This window comes from Myotis brandtii, unplaced genomic scaffold (genome assembly GCF_000412655.1).
Source record: "Myotis brandtii unplaced genomic scaffold, ASM41265v1 scaffold358, whole genome shotgun sequence".
Classification (NCBI taxonomy): domain Eukaryota; kingdom Metazoa; phylum Chordata; class Mammalia; order Chiroptera; family Vespertilionidae; genus Myotis; species Myotis brandtii.
This window is the reverse complement of record NW_005363772.1, coordinates 1,942,826-1,961,192: the sequence shown is the minus strand read 5'-3', so window position 1 is coordinate 1,961,192 and position 18,367 is coordinate 1,942,826. Positions and strand designations below refer to the sequence as shown.

Sequence of the window (18,367 nt, the reverse complement as noted above, 5' to 3'; positions counted from 1 at the left end):
TTTCAGATTGGAAACCATACTTGATCCCTTTAAGAGCTTACCTTTGACTTTTATCATAGCAGAATCTGATCTTCTATCCTTCTTTTTCTCACAGAGTGATTTACAAGCAAGGTAACCAGAAGCCTTATTCAAAGTTTCTGACAGGAAGAAACTATGAGCACGAATATTATGCAAAAGTATTTGCCTATGTTCTTTTCATTTGCACACACGTCAGCAGGGCACAGGACCTCAAGCTCACAGTTATAATACTAACACTCTATGTTGATATCTTTTCCGAGTCCACTCACCACTTGAAGTTACAGTACTCTCAGTGGATGACGTGTGTCCAGGAGATGATAGTGTGGAATAGTCTCTGCCAAAAGAGTGGAAGAAATATTTTGAGGTGTCAGGCCCAAAGAAATCTCTCAAAAAGTAATTGAATATGCACACAAATTCAAACCTGGACTGTGGCAGGCTCTCAGAAGTCAAGCGTTCAATAGCATTCTCCTCAAGGGAAAAAAAAGGGAAAAAGGAGAAATAAGTCCAACAATTTGACATTTTCCATTCCAGAAAGGTGGTTTTAAGCAAACATTTTCATATAATTTTAAATGAACCCATATTGACTTAGCTCTTTTGGAGAGGATATGGAGATGGGATTACACAGGGCAGATGGATAGGCCTACTTCCTCAACGCTGTACTTGCAAAAAAAAAAAAATCCAACTTGAAGTATACTTCCAAGTCTAATATTTAAATAAAACCTGACAAATTCTTGGGCAAAACAAATTCTAAACATAAAGGGCAGGTCGAGTTTGTTTCATGGACTTAAGTCAAGTTTTCTTTAAACAGAACATTCTATGTGGACATAAAACATTTCTACTTATGGAGATATTACTCAACCTAAAACTTTTGACCTGGTGGTTTTAAAATGGTGCTCAATTTTCTAGCTTGACAGGTCAGACACTTTAAACTTAATCAAATTCTCAAAGATCTGAAGGATTCCCTCTAAGGCAGCACCTATTATTAGGTGCTCAAATGGGCTTAACAAGTCCCAGCCTGCTGGGCCAAATGTTTGAAAATCTCATTTGAACTTAGTCTCTATCAGGAGTTCCTAATTTGGGGGGAACTTTGGGACATTAGGGGTGATGAGTTCCCTTATTCTATTTCAAACAATACAGTAGAACATAGGTTTCTCTATAATAATAAGATTTTCTAATAAGCATATTTTCATTATTATTTGATCTATTTAGGAAAATAAATTAAAATTTAATAAAACTGAAATTATTTGGACCTATCAAAAACCTGCACATGTCCAGCCAGCATGGCTCAGTGGTTGAATGTCGACCTATGAACTGGGAGGTCACAGTTCGATTCCTGGTTGGGGCACATGCCCGGGTTGCAGGCTTGGCCCCAATAGGTGGTGTGCAAGAGGCAGCTGATCAATGATTCTCTCTCATCATTGATGTTTCTATCGCTCTCTCCCTCTCCCTCTGAAATCAATTAAAAAATACTTTTTTAAAAAGCAGTCTCAAAAAAAAACTCTGCACAGACAATGAAAAAAATGGACACATTTAAAGTATTCCATAATCAAACATAAAACATATTAACTGCCACAACCAGCAACAGGTTTCAGTGGCGGGATGCTGGGTATCATACACAGGAGTTAGAATCCATCCAAGATAAACCTGACCATAGCCACAGAAGAAGTGAAGGTCTACAAGAGTTTGCTGAATGTGTTACCCAGTACAATACCAGCAGCTTACATCTATCTGTTGAGCACATTAAAATTTACAAAAGCCCTTTTATGTATCATCTCATTTAATTTCCAAACAATCTGATGCAGTGGGTTTTAACGAGAAAAGATTGCTTATTTCAGGTAAGTAAAGTAAAGCCAATGAATAAACGAATTTCCCAGGAATATTCAGAATGGTGGTGTCAGCCTGTAAACCCAGGTCAAAATAAATATAGTGTCCTCTCCCCTGTAAACAAAACTGGTTCTGAGCCCTAGCAAAGTGTTGGCCTGCAGACTGAAGAGTCCTGGGTTCGATTCTGGTCAAGGGCACATACCATGGTTGCAAGCTCTATCCCTGGACCTGGTCGGGACACATGTGTGAGGCAACCAATCGATGTGTCTCTCTCACATCAATGTTTCTCTCTGTCTCTCCCCGCTCCCTTCCACTCTAAGAAATCAATGGAAAGATATCCTTGGGTGAAGATAAATAACAACAACAACAAATACACACAAAAAAACCCCCACAAAAACTGTTTCTGAGATACCCTAACCCAGGCTATTGGGGAGGCAAAGACTTCCAATAAAATTTTTAAATGTTCACCTCAAATGTTTAGAAGACTCCACAAACTTTGCAAAGCTAGAATTTATATCTAATTCTTTTACGTATCAATACTGAGGAGTCCTCTCCCTTTTATTTCAGTTCTTCTCTGCTTTAAATATCTTTGGGTCAGATTATATGGGTCAGACTGAAGACCCTCAAGACATCAGTTTAATTTATTTCAACAACGATCATCAAAGGCCCACTTTGTACTAAGAACAGTAACACACAAAAACACAGTTCTTGCCCCAGGAGAGCTCGTAGGCCAGTTAGGAAGACAAATATATAAAACAAACACTTCATATATTACAGGCAGCATTCCACAGAGGAAAGTAATATGCACAGAACAGGACAGAGTGGGATAATATTTGAATTAAATTTTGTAGAGAAATTGTACCTTATACTCTGGGTAGTTAAATAATGATGGCCCTATCCTTAAAAAATATTTAATAACTTGTATTAATAATTACTGTATGCTTATTTAACTATATTCCAATATATATAAGAAATAAAGCTATGAAGATAAAAAATAAATATCTTTCCGTTTCATTGAGTATCGTACTTCATAAAAATCAGCAAAGAATGATTCCTTAACAATAATAATAATCAGGCCCTTTTCACACTCCATAACATATAAAAATTTGTTATGTGTAATTTGAAATAACACTTATTATTGGGCTATAATTAATAATGTTTGTTACATGTAATAATTATATTGCACTAACTAAAAGTTAATTTAGTCAGAAAGAGACGTCTTGTACCTGTCAGGGTCATGGATACTTGCGTTTGAATTTAAGAAGTATAAAGAGAATGTAGTTATTTCCTATTTAATTAAACTAGTTTCCAATATGGAAAGGAACCCACCATTTTGCACACACTTTGATTTTTTAAAAAGTCAAATTATTTAGTGTCAAGATAATGAATACAGCAAAAATATAGTTGTCTCCATCATATTACAAATGTCTCATTTGTCAGAACCTCTGCATAAGCCTCTTTTTTGTCCTAAACCTCATATATGAAACATTTTAATGAGAAGCCTTTTGCTAAACATAAAATATATATTAATTAAATAAATAATAATTATGAGATTTTGGAGAAATGTCATATAGTTGGTAGTCATACATTACTGCATTGTTTTGGAACAGTTGTAAGGTAAGCAATTGGATATTGCTCCAATTTATTAATCTGTATAAATCTCACTGATCAGAAACACAACAATATACAACATATCTCAAACCTAGATTTTCATAAATTTGGTTTACCAAGATTTTTTCTTTTCTTACAAGAATAACCAGACAAAAGAAACATTTTTTTTCAAGTTTAGAGTTATCGTTAATGAAAGTTGGAGATAGAGCCCCTCAGGGAGTGGGGGTGGGAGATAGCTCAGCAAAAACTTTTCCCAATTGTGCTCTTTTCTTCCAGCTTCAAAAGTCACCCCTATTCCAACCAGCATCCTGGACCTCTAGGAGAATCTAACCCACACACAACAACTGTGAGACCTGGGCAGATTGTCAACAAGGTAATCTAATGGATATGTTAAAACCAAGGAAAAGAAATGGACTAAAAGCAAGAAAAAGAAAGTTCAGATGAGAGACTTACTTACATAGGAGACTGGCTCAAGTCAATGAGTCCAAAACATGCTGAGAGCATACACCAGGAAGGACGGTCTTACTGTCCCAGCCATTCAAATACTAACCTGCATAACATTTACATGCAAATCCATGGTTCAGCCCATTTGCCTTTGACAGTAAGAGTCTAATGTAGGGTGGGGTAGCCAGGTACTCATGGAACAAAGTGAGATAGATTCTCCCAGGGGCTGGGTTAGCAAATGCAGGACACACACACACACACACACACACACACACACACACACGCACACATGCACACAAGCACACACACTGCAGTATGATGTCAATATTTAGATAGAAAAATATGAAGAACAATAAGAAATAACCTTTAAACTATTAGTAAAGGCAATGAATAGACCTAGATGACCCCCCCTCCCCCAACCAGGTTATTTTATTTTTGCTCTTCTAGATGCTGTTCCTTTATCTATAGATTTTCTGATCAGAAACCCTTCCACTAATTCATGTTACCAATTTTTACTATTAGATCTATTTTAAACACTTGATGCTATTCAAATAAATTAATATGACTTTTTGAGAAAAACAAAAACTGAACAAAAGGCACTTAGATGGACTTATTTCATCCTAACTTAAAAAAAAATAACTACCTTGACTTGATTCAGTGTTAGTTTCATATTCTAAAAAAAGAAAGAATGTACAATGAGTATCAAGAGATTGCAACTGCTGTAACCTAAACAAAACTAAATTGCCTCACAGGTGGTTGGTTTTTTGTTTTGTTTTGTTTTTCCAATTTCTAACTAAAAGGACACCACACCCTCTGATCTCCAGGACACACCCGCCACTGTGAGGTTCCTTTATAATACAGTTATCAATCAACTTCTACATGTCCCTATTTTGCAACTGGCAGTGTTATTTACTCTCCAAGGTTATTAATGCTGCACCCATACACAGCTTGAGAGAACAGGATGGACAATAGCCAGAAAATCTTCTGAGATATTTTAAAATGGATTCTGCCCTTTGCCTCACAAACCACCTCCTCCTAGTGATAGTGCATCTTAAACAAAAACATGTTCTAGCATGAAGGAGACCTCAAAGCGAAGCAAAGCACACTATTTGGTGTATGTGATTTTTTAACAGCCAAAGGAAAAACAAAAATTCATCTTTCTATCCCCTGACCTGTGACAAGATATCCTCTGAACTCCACACCACTGATAATTCTGCTTCTGGGTGACAGTTTCAGCTAATTTCTAAGTGTTTACTATGAATCATGCAGTACATTTGTTAGAGTGTCTTGGTGCAGTCAGATCTGAGATTGGAGTAGGTACAGGGGAGAATTAGGTTAGTGCTCATAGAAATTTTCATGAAATATCTTAGTTCTTGAAGTGTTTGTAGACACACACAGCTACCTAATCACAAGTCCAGCTTTGCAAAGTTCTAGGAACCCTTTGGCTGCAATTCAGACTTACTGGTAGGAACAATAAAGAAGGAAAGGAAGATAGGCTATAAGGAGAGACAACTGGGCCCCAGAAAGAAATTGCCAAGAGTTGAGGCAGAATTGAAGTGGACACTACGTACAGCTGGGTCTAGCTACTGAGGGAGCAACAATACTTGATTCAGTGGGAGGCTGGGCTCCGACCACTGTTTCTACCAGCCCTACTGGATGATTGACATGCCTTGAAAAGTAGAGGATAATTTTTTAAAATGCATCTCAAGAGGTCTACTCAACTAACACCATGGTAAGACCCTGCTCTCCAAGTGCTGAGACCATCTCTCTACTGACCAAGGAGAGATCACCAAAGGCCCCAAAAGAGAGTTTCAAGGAGGTGAGCAGTGGAGTAGGCAGGGCCTGTGGACAGAGTGCACGACGAGCAAAAAAACTGTAGAGATGTGAGTGGTGACACCAACTGCCTTCCGTGCCCATTTCTCAGGAGGTGAAGTATCCCTCCCTAGGATGAGGCCTTTAGGACATTGGGATACACCCCTAGACATTCTTGAAAATGTTAAAAAAGGCTTCCTATCCATCAGCAAGGGGAGAAATTGCATCGAGATTTGTCTTTCTTCTAAATAAGAACTACTTGGTATGTTTCCATGGACTAATTAAACCAGACCTTAGTCATTGCAGATATGTATATGTGTATGTATATACATAATTTTTGTATCTGTGTACATGTCTATTTGAATCCTCAAAAGAACTCTGCAAAGTAATACCTCTGTTTCACAGGGGGTTCAACCAAACTGAGAGAGGTTCCCTTTTCCAAGTTCACACAGCTAAAAAGCAACAGAGCCAGTCTGAAATCCAGACCTGCTCAATTCCAAAGCTTTTGCTAAGTGGCTAAAGATTTTAAGTCCTTATTTGGAAAAATTTCAAACAAATACAAAAGTAGAATGATTAACCTTTGTGTTCAATTATTTAGATTTAACAATATTCGACCTATGCCCAACATTGTTCCACCCATATCATTACCCACTAAACCCACCTCTACATTGTTTTGAAGCTAATCCCAGATATCACAGACATTACTTCCATAAATATTTCAGTCTGAATCTCTAAAAGAGAAGGACTGGAAATAATTGACTACCTTCTTTCCTCTTTACACTAAAGTATCCCAAATAAATAAATTTCCCTGGGTCAATAAAGTACCTTTATCCTCCCCAAGAATGCCCCAAATTGGGCCCAAAATTATGGGTTGTTCTTTTTGAGATATTAATCTCGTGAGAGTCCTTTTCTGACCAAAGATCCTCTTATGAATACTGATGTTCACCTTTTTTAAAAAAAGTATGTTTTTATTGATTTTTAGAGAGAGAGGAAGGGAGAGGGGTAGAGCGATATAAACATCAATGAGAGAGAAACATCACCAATCGGCTGCCTCCTGCACACCCTCTACTGGGGATCGAGCCTGCAACCTGTGCATGAGCCTTGACCAGGAATTGAACCAGTGATCTCTTGGTTCCTGAGTTGACACTCAACCTCTAAGACACACTGGCTGGGCAATGGAAAGTTGTGTGTTTTTTAATTGATTCTAGAGGAAGGGAGAGGGAGAGAGACACATCAATGTGAGAGAGATGATGTTCACTTTTATCTTACACTGTGCTTTCCGAATAAGAGGCTAAAATATAGCTTCCTCTAAGAATGTGGGAGAGGAACAAAAAATAAACCTCAAGTCCTAGCCAGTTTGACTCAGTGGATAGAGTGTTGACCCATAGACTGAAGGGTCTCGGGTTGGAATCCAATCAAGTACACGTACCTCAGCTGCAGGCTCGATTCCCAGCCCAGTCAGGGTGCATGCAGGAGGCAACCAATCGATGTGTCTTTCTCACATCAATGTTTCTCTCTATCTTTGCCCCTCCCTTTCACTCTCTCTAAAAATCAATGGAAAAATATCCTTGGGAGAGGATTAACAAAAAAATATAAAATAAAACAAAATAAACCTCAAGTTCTCAGGAACACCAGTCTAAAAAAATGAGTCAGAAAGCAATAGTGTTCACTCACAATATCTTAAATAGACCGTGAAGGAAGTACAAAAATAAGTAAGTAAGTGGGCATTCAATAATTATTAATGGGAAAGCCACTGTTCACCAAATTCATGTAGGAAGCTAGATGCACATTGGTCAATGGCCAAACAAGGGCACTCTCCACCAAGGTAATCTACTACAGAAATAAATAGAAGAAAACAAAGAATTATAAGGGAACCAGAATATAGGTGACAATAGGGGAGAACAAAGAGAGACTGGGGTCTAAAAGAACTTATATTTTCCTGAGTGGGATAGTTGAGAAATGAAGACACCAAGGCCTGAAAGACATGACCTTTTCATAGTTACACAGAAAAAGAACCAGAGGAAAAACTGGTCTCTTGACTTCTGATGCATTATGATGTCCACCTCAAGGAAGACTAGGAATGCTTACTGTGGACATTTCTTGCTTCCACAAGACAGGTTTTGTGGCAGTGTTGGTTTCTGAAATGAGCCTGACAGTTGAATATAATGTGAGAAATGGAGATGTGTAAATGTTTCCGGTAAACAGCATAAACAGGTTTGTGTGATATATTCTGACAAGACACACTACCTGGCTTGCCTGACATGTAGGGACAAACATAGGCAGTGATGAGGAAAGGATGGAAAGTTAGGTTGTGACCAGATAAGACAGGGGCTCAAATGCCAGGTCAAGTTGTTTGTTTTGAAGGCTCTCAAGAATAACAAAAGTTCTATGGTTTGAAGGCAAAGAGTGAAGAAAATACCATGATTTATGGGTCACTGGGATGAACACAGATTATGATTTTATATATTTCATCTCATATTTAATTCTAATTCCTTGTACTTATTATTAATGAGAATGCTTAGGAAAGCATTTTCTAAGGAGAGCTTTCCACTTGTTTGAGAAATGGGCGTGGGGGCACGGTGGGGTGAGAGGCAGGGATTTACTCAAGGGACGGGCATGAGAAAGTGAATTGTGCAGCGAACAGGCTGTGCACATTCTTCAGTGGATCAGAAACCTGGAAATGGAATGGTGAGAATTGGTGGTAACAGCCACAACGTGCAGCCGACAGCCTCATTCCTGGGACTGGAGAAGAAATGTCACAGAAGACAACAGGTAAACCTTCAGGGACCCCCCCTCCCTCCCACCCCCTACAGCATTTGAAATGAGTTTCTATTGTGATCTCTGTTAGCTTCTATTTTTTAATAGATATCAGTACCATAGACAAAACAATCCAGACACACATTCTAATGAGAGTGGATTGGGAGGTCCTTTAGATACATAAGCCAGAACACTTCTTAGCCAAAAAACTACTTCCAAGTTATGATTGAAACGCCCAAACTCAATGTTCTAAGAGGGGCAGTGAGAAGAGCTTATCCTGTGAAGCTAGACAAATTTGAATTTGAATCCCATGTTTTCTGCTTACTAGTTGAGTAATCTTGGGCAAGTTATTTAACCTCTCTGAACATCACTGTGTCATCTGTAAAAGTAGAGAATACCTACGATCAAGGTTGCGGAGAGGATTAATAACATGATGTGGAAATGCTTTCCTACAAAGTACCTAGTACACAACTGATGTTTGTTTCTTCCTTCTTGGTGAAATCAGTGCCAGATAAAAAGGAAATTACTAATAAACAAACATCCTGTAAGCTTCCCAAATATCCTATATGCTTCCAAGTTCAACTTCCTTTATTAAAACTTTACAACAACTGTTAATAGAAAAAGATTCATTTCCTTTTTCTTAGCTACTCAGTAGGATGGGTACTAAGGAACACAAAGTGTCATGCACAGACACTTAAAAAGAAGAATGAGAACAACTTGTATAACACAATAGTAAAAAGAAAAATAACCCCTTTTTTACAATGAGCAAAATATCTGGGTAGGCATATTTCTAAAGAAGACATACAAATGGTCAACAAGTATATAAAAAGATGATCAATAGCATTTGTCATTAGAGAAATGCATATCAAAACCACAATGAGGGATCACTTTACACCCACTAAGAGAGCTATAATCAGAAAAGATAGACAAGTGTTGACAAGGATGTGGAGAAAATGAGAATACTCATACACTGCTGTTGGAAATGTAAAATGATGTAGCTACTTTGGAAATCTGTTTTCTAATTCCTCAAAATGTTAAACATAGAGTTACCATATGATGCAGCAATTCCACTCCTAGATATATACCCTAAAAGAACTGAGAGCATATGTTTACACAAAAACTTATACACTAATGTTCACAGTAGCATTATTCACAATAGCCAAAAAGTAGAAACAACCCAAATGCCTACCAACTGGTTAATAGGTAAATAAAAGTGGTATATCCATACAGTGAAATATTATTCAGTTAAAGAAAAAGAATAAAATATTTATAAGATAGATGAACCTTGAAACATTATGCTAAGTGAAAGAAGCCAGGCACAACAAGTCACATTGTATGCTTTCATTTATATAAGACTAGAGGACCGGTGCACGGAATTTGTGCACTCAGGGAGGGGGTGTCCCTCAGTCCAGCCTGTGCCTTCTTGCAGTCTGGGAGCTCTCGGGGGATGTCCGACTGCTGGCTTAGGCCTGCTTCCCACTGCCACGGAGGCAGGAGAGGCTCCCGCCACCGCCGCTGCACTCATTAGCCATGAGCCTGGCTTCAGGCTGAGCAGTGTGCCCCCTGTGGGAGTGCACTGGCCACCAGGGAGCAACTTCTGTATTGAGCGTCTGCCTCCAGGTGGTCAGTGCATGTCACAGTGACTGGTCGTTCCACAGTTTGGTCAATTTGCATGTTACCCTTTTGTTATATAGGATATCCAGAATAGGCAAATCTATAGAGATAGAAGTAGATAAGTGGTTGCCTAAAGGTTAGAGTTTGGGGGAGGGGGAGTAATAGGGATAGACTGCTAATAGGCATTAAGTTTCTTCTTGGGGTGAACAAATGTGTTTAAATTGATTGCAGTGATGGTTGCACAACTGTGAATATATTGAAATGTATTTAATTGAATAATTTAAATTGATGAATTGTTTGGTATGTGAATGAACGTGGATTGTCAGATCCTGAAATAGAACTGTCGGCTCCATTTGATTGAGAAGCTCATGGAGCTCAGACTGTAGACCAAGGAAGGAGCTCAAGATACATCTTCATGACCTGGAGAGCTCGCCTAAGTGACCTCAGTCCTTTAGTGTTATTCTTTTCTTGGGTGGAGAAGTACTGTTAGCACATCACTGCAGCAAATATGATATTCTCTGAGTATTGCCCTACTGTATGATTTTTTACAAAGTAGCACTTCAAAGATCTAGCCTTAAGCTCAATTCTTAAAGAGTCAGTCAATGGGACCTGAGACTTCTTATTAGTCATTAGTGGATTTAAGTCCTAAACCAGCCTGCCTCTCAAACAAAAAGTTTAGCACACTTCATTAAAAATTTTTGATTATATATTCTTGAGTTTCTACTACAGAGGGGTAGAAAAACCCCAAATAACTGAATTTTAATTTCCTGCCCTCTAGGATTGATATTTCTTATGCGTTTGAGTTTTGTGGTGTAAGATTCATACTTGCTATAAGAATATCCTTAATACAGTTGACCCTTGAATAACTCAAGGGTTAGGGGAGCCAGCTACCTGCACAGATGAAAATACTCACATAACTTAAGTCATCAGTATTTACAAAAACAAAAACAACCCCCCCCCCAAAAAAAAGAAAGAAAGAAAAAGGAAAGACTAGCATAGAAAAGGACCTATAGTAGTCCTAAAAGTGAAGTTAAAATATAGTCCAACACTCACTTCCATACTTAGGTCATCATTCATCCTGATGCAATTAGAAAGATCTGTTCCCGGGTCAGGGCCAATTGTAGGGCCTGGGAACCTGGCAATAGAGAAGTTCATTACTACAGGTGGGAAAATTGCCCATTTCAGCAGATACCAAATTACAGCATAGTTCCCCTGCCCCCCGCCCCAGTTTTACAAAATTCCTAATTGAGTTCTATGGATTCATGGATTTCATAAGGTATAATGAAAGAGAGCTCCAACTGTCATTAGAGAGAGGTTACAAACTACAGAGAATCTAGCCAAAGATGAAAATGAAGAATTTGCAATTCAAAGTCCTGCTCCCTCACCCTTAATTCAGGAGGGAAATTTCACTGGGGTGGATAGTGCCCATAAACTCCACTGCCATTCCTGAGCTCTTCCTAGGGAAGGTCAGTCTGTTCACTCAGAAAGGTAAGCGAGTGCAGATGAGCTTCAGAGGAGGGTATGTGTGAGAACAGGGATGGGTTCCCAAAGGCTTGAGAACCCTGAGTGGGAAGGAATAAATGTGTGATCAAAACCTAGCTAAGTGAACGTAGCAGTGCACAGTATATTTCCAAACACTGAGAAACATTTTAGGTAGCCTAATTTTTTTGTGTATTACATTTCCAAGTGGATATTATGAAATTCAAAAGAACAAGAAAACTGCACTTCAAGAAAACCACAGAGCCATTTTTGTTTTAAAACTGTCAATGTTCAAAAAGTTAGAGAGTTTATACAAGAAAAGTTCCACAATAAAGATGTTATGATCTCAGGATATGAAAACCTAAATGATTAAAAGGTCAGGCAATAGGAACAGGCCACCCAAGAAGAGGAGCGTAGGTATATTTGGTATATTTTGCTCTTTTAACTTACTTGTGTGTTCTAGTCACATCCAAGGCACCATCCTCTATTTTTCCATATGTGGGCCTTTCACCTGAAGCATGGATTTGGTTAGCTATACATGAGAAAGGTGTCAGTGACGGTCTTGGAATTAGTGTAAGACTATCCAGATCCAAGGCATCTGTAGCAGAACAGAAAAGAATAAAAACGAATTTACTTTTGGTTTAAACTAATATGTATATTTTCTTTCTCTCTCTTGAGATGGGACCATTTCTGAAAAAGCAGAAGTCAATTCAATTCTATTAACACTTGAACATAACCCTTTCCTCCCTTGATGTCTCATTATATAGGGTAGAAATGCCAAGTGTTTGTTTTTTAAAGCAGGGGGAAAAGAGGTGGGGTGGGTTCAGAAAACCCTACTAAGCAACTGGGGGGGGGGGGGTCAAGGATTTGCAGCCAGAGGGCAAAATCCAGCCAGCTGTTTTTGTAAATAAAGTTTTATTGAAACACAGTCACACCCATTCATTCAGTATTGTCCATGGCTGCTTGGGCATACAACAGCAAAGTTGAGTAGTTGCTGCAGAAACCATATGGCCTGTGAAACCTAAAATATTTACTATGTGGCCCTTTACAGAAATAGTTTACTATCCCTAAAGAGAAAAGACACTGTGGTGGGAACCTGTCAGAGTAACAAACAGTTTTTGTTTGTTTGTTTTAATGACTATAGGAAATAGGGAAAAAATCTAGGCTTTGGAGTCAATCACAAATTTTTAGTTCAAATACTGGCTCTGTCACATACCCGTTGTGTGACCTTGGATATATAACTAAACCACACTGAGCTTCCGTTTACTTACATACAAAGTGACACATGAGCTTAGGCTAATTAGTAACTCAATGCTTCTTATCTTTAAAATGGGAATTAAATTAGCATCTACCTCTTAGGGATGTGGTGAGACTTAAATCACTTAATAAATATGTGAAGAGCAGAGAACTGTGCCTGGCACATAGCAGTGCTATCGTAGTTGTTGTGTCGCTGTTACCACTGAGGTAATGTTAGTGAAATCACCTCTAGCACTAATCATTGTCTGACACCAAATGGCCATTCCACTGGTAGTGGCAGTAGTTTTCCTTTCTGTACTTGAGATGATCCACAAATCACTTCCTTTTCATTCCTTCTTAAGTTTATTTTGATAATCATCCTATTTTGTCATTTCCGAACCAGCCATTACCTTTTGCTTTAAACACATCCAGGTGGTGATGAGAGATGTCGCTACTTTGAGCATTTCCTAATATAAAGCCTTTTTTCTTTAGCCTAACATTGAGTAGTAGTCCACAGTTTAACCCACAACCTGCTCCACACGTAGATTCTACTGTGTCCCAATCCAACTCCTCTTTGTCCAAAATGACTTGTCCAGATTGGACTCTTCTTCAAGCACTTAGGAATTTGCGTTCTTCTGGGCTTGCATTCTTCCTCATTCATTGTCCCCAATTGAAATAATTTTTCCACGAGTTTTACTTTTCCAAATGCAACCCATCTTTCAAGGCCTGGTTCAACTCTCATTTCTTTTACGGAGCCTTCTCTGAGCTCAGGTCTATCTCACCAATAAGCTGTGAGCTATTTTAGGACTTAATCTCTATTATACATAATATGGGGCCTGGCATAGAGTAGGTGCTGAAACGTAAGTTGATAGAGTAGGTGCTGAAACATAAATTCAGGGATAAATACCCAAATATTCAGCAACTCTTCCTATACAAATAGAATTGTGATTATTTTCCTTTTGAAAATAACCCTACCCCAGCTCTGTCTGATAAGGTCTGGGAGAAGGGCTATCCAGGCTTACCCAGCAGGGGTGTGTACCAGCATGTATGTTTGAAGGTCAGGGGAGTCTTCTGTATTCTTGCTTCTTGACCACGATGTTGTTTATGGCCACACTGCTTCTGAAAAGAAAGTCAAGTAACATTAGCTATCTAAAGTGGTGTAACATAACATTTTATAATCTACTCTCTTCATCTCCAAAGGTAGAAAGAATATAACTGGTCTCAAATAACCCTGCAAGAGAGGTCAGGAAGAAAATTAATGATGCCAAGTAACAAAGCTTTCATGACTTTGATCAAAGGGTATACTCTAGGTCAGGAAGAAAATTAATGATGCCAAGTAACAAAGCCTTCACGACTTTGATCAAAGAGTATACTCTATGCCAGTGATGGTGAACCTTTTGAGCTCAGCGTGTCAGCATTTTGAAAAACCCTAACTTAACTCTGGTGCCGTGTCACATATAGAAATTTTTTGATATTTTCAACCATAGTAAAACAAAGACTTATATTTTTGATATTTATTTTATGTATTTAAATGCCATTTAACAAAGAAAAATCAACCAAAAAATGTCATAGGTTCACCATCACTGATCAATGCATAAAGTATAATTCTTATTAAAAACCACAGTTCCATAACTGAACAGAATGATAACATAATCAGTTCTCTTGTCCTTTGAGACAGCTTTGATGGACCTGGGGATTATATGCTAAGCAAAATAAGCGAGTCAGAGAAAGACAAATATCACGTGATCTCACTCATATGAACAAAAAGGTCCAGAGACATGGAAGTATACAACAGACTGACAGATCTCAGAGGGAAGGATGGGGAGAAGAGATTAACCAAAAAATTTATATGCATAGCCCAGGGACACGGACAGTAGTACAGTGAAGGCCTGGGATGGGTGGGAGCCAGGCAGAGGGGCCAAAGCAGGGGAAAATGGGGGACACCTATAATACCCTCAACAATAGAAATAAAATTTTCAAAATCACAGTTAAATAGTTTAACAGAATGTTAATATCATCAATTCCCAGTAATTGACACTTTCATATAAACAAAGGCTTTGAGGAAAGAGTTATGGGTGAGGGGCAAGCTTAGTTATATAATTCTTCACAATACTACAATAAAAATATTTAAACATCACCTCTTTTTAGGGTCTACCAGGATTGTGTTCATGAACATGCTCCAGAAAATAAATAGGTTTCCATCTACAGTATAGAGTTCTAGGTCTGGACTTAATTTTATGTTTTGGCATAGAGTTGATTCACAATGGCACTTATACTGTTTCAAGAAGCTTAAACTTACCAGTTGTTCTTGAAGACGTTGTTGAATTGTATCTGTGCAGGACAAAGGATCATAATGAGGAAATTCCTCGTCTAAACAGCTCTGTAAAGAGAAAATTGTGGAGTGTTGTCAAAGACAGAATGGTGAAAAAGAGTCAAAGATACAGAACATATTAGACTTAAGAGAAGATAATGCTACCTGAAGAGGGTGAAAATGACCAGTTCTTTATTGTGTGTTCTGCTTTAAGGGAACAAGTTTGTAATTGTTAACCTCTCATTGCTATTTTCCCCATTACTAAAGAAATAAAGGCCAAAGGTCAGGAACAGGAAACTGACTGGTCATTGAAATCTTTAGGCAGAGGCCAAAGAAGCTTGTTGGGAGACATAACTCAGAATAGTAAAAATGGTACCAATAAAAATTATATAGCAATAAAATCATGGCCTTAGTCCAAGAGGTAGCTACATACTATCATAGTTACGTTATAATAGAAAACTTTACTGGTGTTCTTAAAATGATTAAAGCATATTTAGATAAGGAGGTTTTTTCCAGTTCAACTTATTGCAGAGGGCTTTTTAGGAACTCTGCCTAGCTTAATCTCCCACATGAATAAAACTTTTTTTTCCTGCTTAACCAGATGTGCCTACATTATGGCCTGGAAACAGATACATGTGAATATCACCCTTCGCTCCTCCCTCCTCCAGTTCCTTATGTTCTTCATTTATGAACAAAAAAAAAAGAAATTCACCAAGTGTCATAAGGAAAAGAAATACATTAAACTCTCCCATGGATATCTTGAGATATCTAGACAGGAGTCGAAAGGTTAATTCAAACAGGAGAAAAAAGAGGCAGCAACCATCAAAGCCCATTCAAGTGTGTCAGAAAGGAGGTGCCTGAGACTGAAAACTGGCCTTTCCTAACAGATAATAAATTCTGAAATGCCTCCTCTTTGAAAGATGTAATGTCTCCAACAAGCCATTCATTAATATGAGCTCTTTCCTCTTGTTTTGCTAACCATTTTCAGTGCATAAGACGACAAAGTCCACCATTTTCTTCTAAGTTGGTTAGTTAAGTTTATGATTAAAATTACTGCCCATTATAAATTAGCTTTGGAACCTTACACAGTTAGGACATCATCCCCCACTAAACACATATTGCAGAGGTTTGTTTGTTTGTTTGTTTTACCTGAAACAGCAAGCCATGGAGTTGTCCTTGGATTAACTTCTTTCTTAGTGACTTGATTGTTGCTGTAAAGAGAATTCATAACCAGCTTAATATTTCATTTTCCCTTAATTCATTTCATAAACCTTTAACAGCTTTAAACTGGGGGCCGGAGGAAAGGCGAGAGAAAACTAGGACTTCTGAGAGTGGCATTCCCAACTGGCCACTTGTGAAAACAAAGCAACAGGAGAACAAGGCAGGTGGGAGCAGCAAAACCATTACCACCCTTAGGTATTTAAACTTGACCTTGATACATGCAAGTGAATTGTCTTCTAGATGTGAGTCTCTTAGATTATTCAATCTTAAAATGGGAATACACCTTAGAGGTCATTCAGTCCAACCCTACCAATATGGACATCCTCTACAATAAGCCTGCACGTGAGCTGTAAGGATGGGAGCCCTAGAAGTAAGGCCTAGAATCCCAGAGTCCTACAAGCAGGTCTGAGATCATGCGAGCGCTGATGCCCAGAGGACTGAAGTGATAACTGGTTTATTCTTGGAACTGAGATCAGACTCACAGTTCGATGCTGAATTCACTGTACTCTTCTGTGAAATTAAAAATATGTGTCTGCTTAACTAAAATCTGCTTCCCAATGACTTCCAAATTCTCATCTCTAGAATAATAGAAATGGGAAAAAAATACTATTTAACTCTTTGAACTACATAGTAACATATTACTTACATGTTACTCCACACTCTTTGGAGATATAGCCAAGAACCAGAAAACAGGCCCAATGCTTTTGAACAACCAAAATAGATGTTGATATCCATGCCTTTTCTTCATGTGGGAATGCCTAGTACTTCCACTCAGAAAGTGGGCTCTGAATTTATATATAATTCTCACAAGCTGACTGTGTTCTCAGCCCACAGATGATTAAAAACAAAAATTAAACGAAGGTAGGAAGCTCTGCTAGATGGAGGACTATTAATAGCTGCCACTATTTTTTTTTTTCATCACTAACAGCCAAGAAAATTAACAGCAGCTACTCTGGTGTCCAAAACACATCTTAAACTAAATAAAAAATGTTTGATATCACAATCGCCTAAAGATATTCGGAGCCATGAAAACAATGCTAATATATATAAAAATAAATACATAATCTAATTTAAATTCTTTTTTTAAAAAAGTCTTTAAAATTTTTAATTATGTGGAAATTTACCCACATAAAATTCTATTTTGTAAGAGTATTTTTTAAAAATAACTAATTTCTCAACTAAGCTTGAGATAGTGATATTAGCCCCACTAAGAAGAAAGTATATATTTTTAAAACTATCTCTCTATATAAAAGACTAAGTGTCCGTCCTTCCCTCCGACCAGTAGCTATGATGAGCACTGACCACCAGCGGGCAGATGCTCAATGCAGGAGCTGCCATGACACGCACTGGCCATTTAAAAATAAACAGGACTGCGGACCTGGCGCCACAAATCAACATTTGGCTTCCCCCAGGTGGGACACAGGCCCTGTCACCACTCTGGAGTGACACCCCACCAAATTGCAGCCAATGTTGCTGAGACCTATGGTGAAAAGTATGGCCCACAGCCCAGCCCAGCCCAGAACAATCGCTGTGGGCTCTTGGTAATGACATCATGTAGCAACGCCCAGCTTCCTCTCCCTAGTGACTAGCCTCCTTGGAGTTTCTTCAGCCCAGGAACCCGACTGAATTCACTGTACTCTTCTGTGAAATTAAAAATATGCGTCTGCTTAACTAAAATCTGCTTCCCAATAACTTCCAAATTCTCATCTCTAGAATAATGGAAATGGGAAAAAACTAGGAGACTCAGTAGAATCCTATTTTCTTTTCATAAGCAAGACAAGGGAGATTTAGAAAGTTTAGAAAGTTGACCCGACTGAAAAGAAGTAAAAAATGGTGGACCTTGAAAATGACTTCAGGTTTTCTCACTGCGCAGAATATAGTCAAACACTGCTACAGTTAAATAGTTTACCCTTTTTTCTCCCTGCGTGATCTACAACAGTAATTAGCTTCATGTTGATATTTATTGCTGTGTTGCTGACAATTACCTAAAAGAGAAGTTGGGGTGCTTCACTGGGCTGGAAAAAGTTTAGCTAAATCAGA

At 38.3% G+C, this 18,367-nt stretch overlaps 1 protein-coding gene across 5 annotated transcripts in view; it reads right to left on the bottom strand.

Annotated features, from left to right (window-relative positions):
* LRMP (lymphoid-restricted membrane protein) overlaps window positions 1–18,367 on the bottom strand; it is a 60,628-nt gene that overhangs the window by 26,654 nt on the left and 15,607 nt on the right. For 2 of the 5 annotated variants that reach the window (XM_014544250.1, XM_014544249.1), the window contains exons 4-11: window positions 16,256–16,317; window positions 15,095–15,175; window positions 13,818–13,914; window positions 12,010–12,157; window positions 11,134–11,215; window positions 4,541–4,570; window positions 440–483; window positions 288–352 (exon numbers count right to left, since the gene is read on the bottom strand). In XM_014544250.1, the coding sequence (XP_014399736.1) occupies window positions 288–352; window positions 440–483; window positions 4,541–4,570; window positions 11,134–11,157 (163 nt within the window). In that variant the 5' untranslated portion in view covers window positions 11,158–11,215; window positions 12,010–12,157; window positions 13,818–13,914; window positions 15,095–15,175; window positions 16,256–16,317. Of the gene's footprint in view, window positions 1–287; window positions 353–439; window positions 484–4,540; window positions 4,571–11,133; window positions 11,216–12,009; window positions 12,158–13,817; window positions 13,915–15,094; window positions 15,176–16,255; window positions 16,318–16,973; window positions 17,066–18,367 lie in introns of those variants that run through there. The other 3 variants (XM_014544253.1, XM_014544251.1, XM_014544252.1) reach the window with 3 other exon arrangements.